Here is a 931-nt window from a genome sequence, read left to right on the forward strand (position 1 = left end):
CTGTTGCTCCTTTTGCTGGGTTGTCGCCACGTCTTGCCAGTGTTGTTTAAGTGCTCGGCACGCCTCAATCTCCTGTCTAAGCTGACCAATCTCGGTCTGCTGTTGAGCAAGCTGTTGTTGGACCTTCGCACCCTCTTCTACAGATGCACTATCCCGCTGCGATGTGCCCCCAGTATGGCTTGCCCCTTCACTTCCGCTTGCCAGTTCCGCTCCAGTGGTGCGCGTGGAATCCGACAAGCCGAAAGCCGCTGTCGATGCTCGCTCCTGCAAAAACGCTACTAACTTCTGCTGTTCCTCTAAGCGCACCCGACTCTCTGTTAGTTGTTGATCCGCAATTCTGCATGCGGAAAAACGACAAATAGGTAGCGCACACAGACAGGTCAAACCAGCAAACATGATAAAACGACGGGGCGGCAATACTGACCATTCGCACACTGACGTTCCTTTGCGCGGTTACGGACTTTGTCGAAACCATTACTACCCTCTGATGGAGTACAATGGTTCCAAGTCTAGTCCTGCTGTCAATTTATTTTCTTGAACGTGCTACAGCGCCACAGCCCCTGCAGACGACTTCTCTCTAGGCGGATGCGGCTCCACCTGGCATGGCGGCCAGCGGGGAGAACATAACGAGAAGGCGGGACGCAACTGACTCGTTCTTACGCAGCCAAGTTGAGGAGAACGCCATTCTGTCTGTCCTTAGTTCTTTGATGCATATGCCCCGCCGCGGCCGTGGTAGCGCGTGAGCCTAGCTGGGCATCGCAGAGCGATAGAACGCTCGATCGCCCAGCCCACAAGAAATACTAAAAAATGAGCTGAGCTTTTTTTACCTCAATTTGTTTCGCAGCTCGTCTACTTCTTCTGTCCTATCCTCTAGCTTCTGCTCGAGTTGCTTGTTCTTGTCTTCTTTCTCCCCACACATGTCGACTATCTG

At 52.8% G+C, this 931-nt stretch overlaps 1 protein-coding gene across 1 annotated transcript in view; it reads right to left on the reverse strand.

Annotated features, from left to right (window-relative positions):
• The window catches only part of CSUI_000293 (uncharacterized protein), a gene marked incomplete at both ends in the record, with an annotated part of 1,626 nt that continues 695 nt past the window's right edge, over window positions 1-931 (reverse strand). The window contains 2 exons of the mRNA XM_068060527.1: window positions 1-337; window positions 828-931. The exon at window positions 828-931 is cut by the window's right edge and continues 207 nt beyond it. Coding sequence (XP_067927497.1) covers window positions 1-337; window positions 828-931 — 441 coding nt within the window. The remainder of the gene's footprint in view (window positions 338-827) is intronic.

The sequence above is a fragment of the Cystoisospora suis genome (assembly GCF_002600585.1).
Source record: "Cystoisospora suis strain Wien I chromosome Unknown contig_121, whole genome shotgun sequence".
Lineage (NCBI taxonomy): Eukaryota > Apicomplexa > Conoidasida > Eucoccidiorida > Sarcocystidae > Cystoisospora > Cystoisospora suis.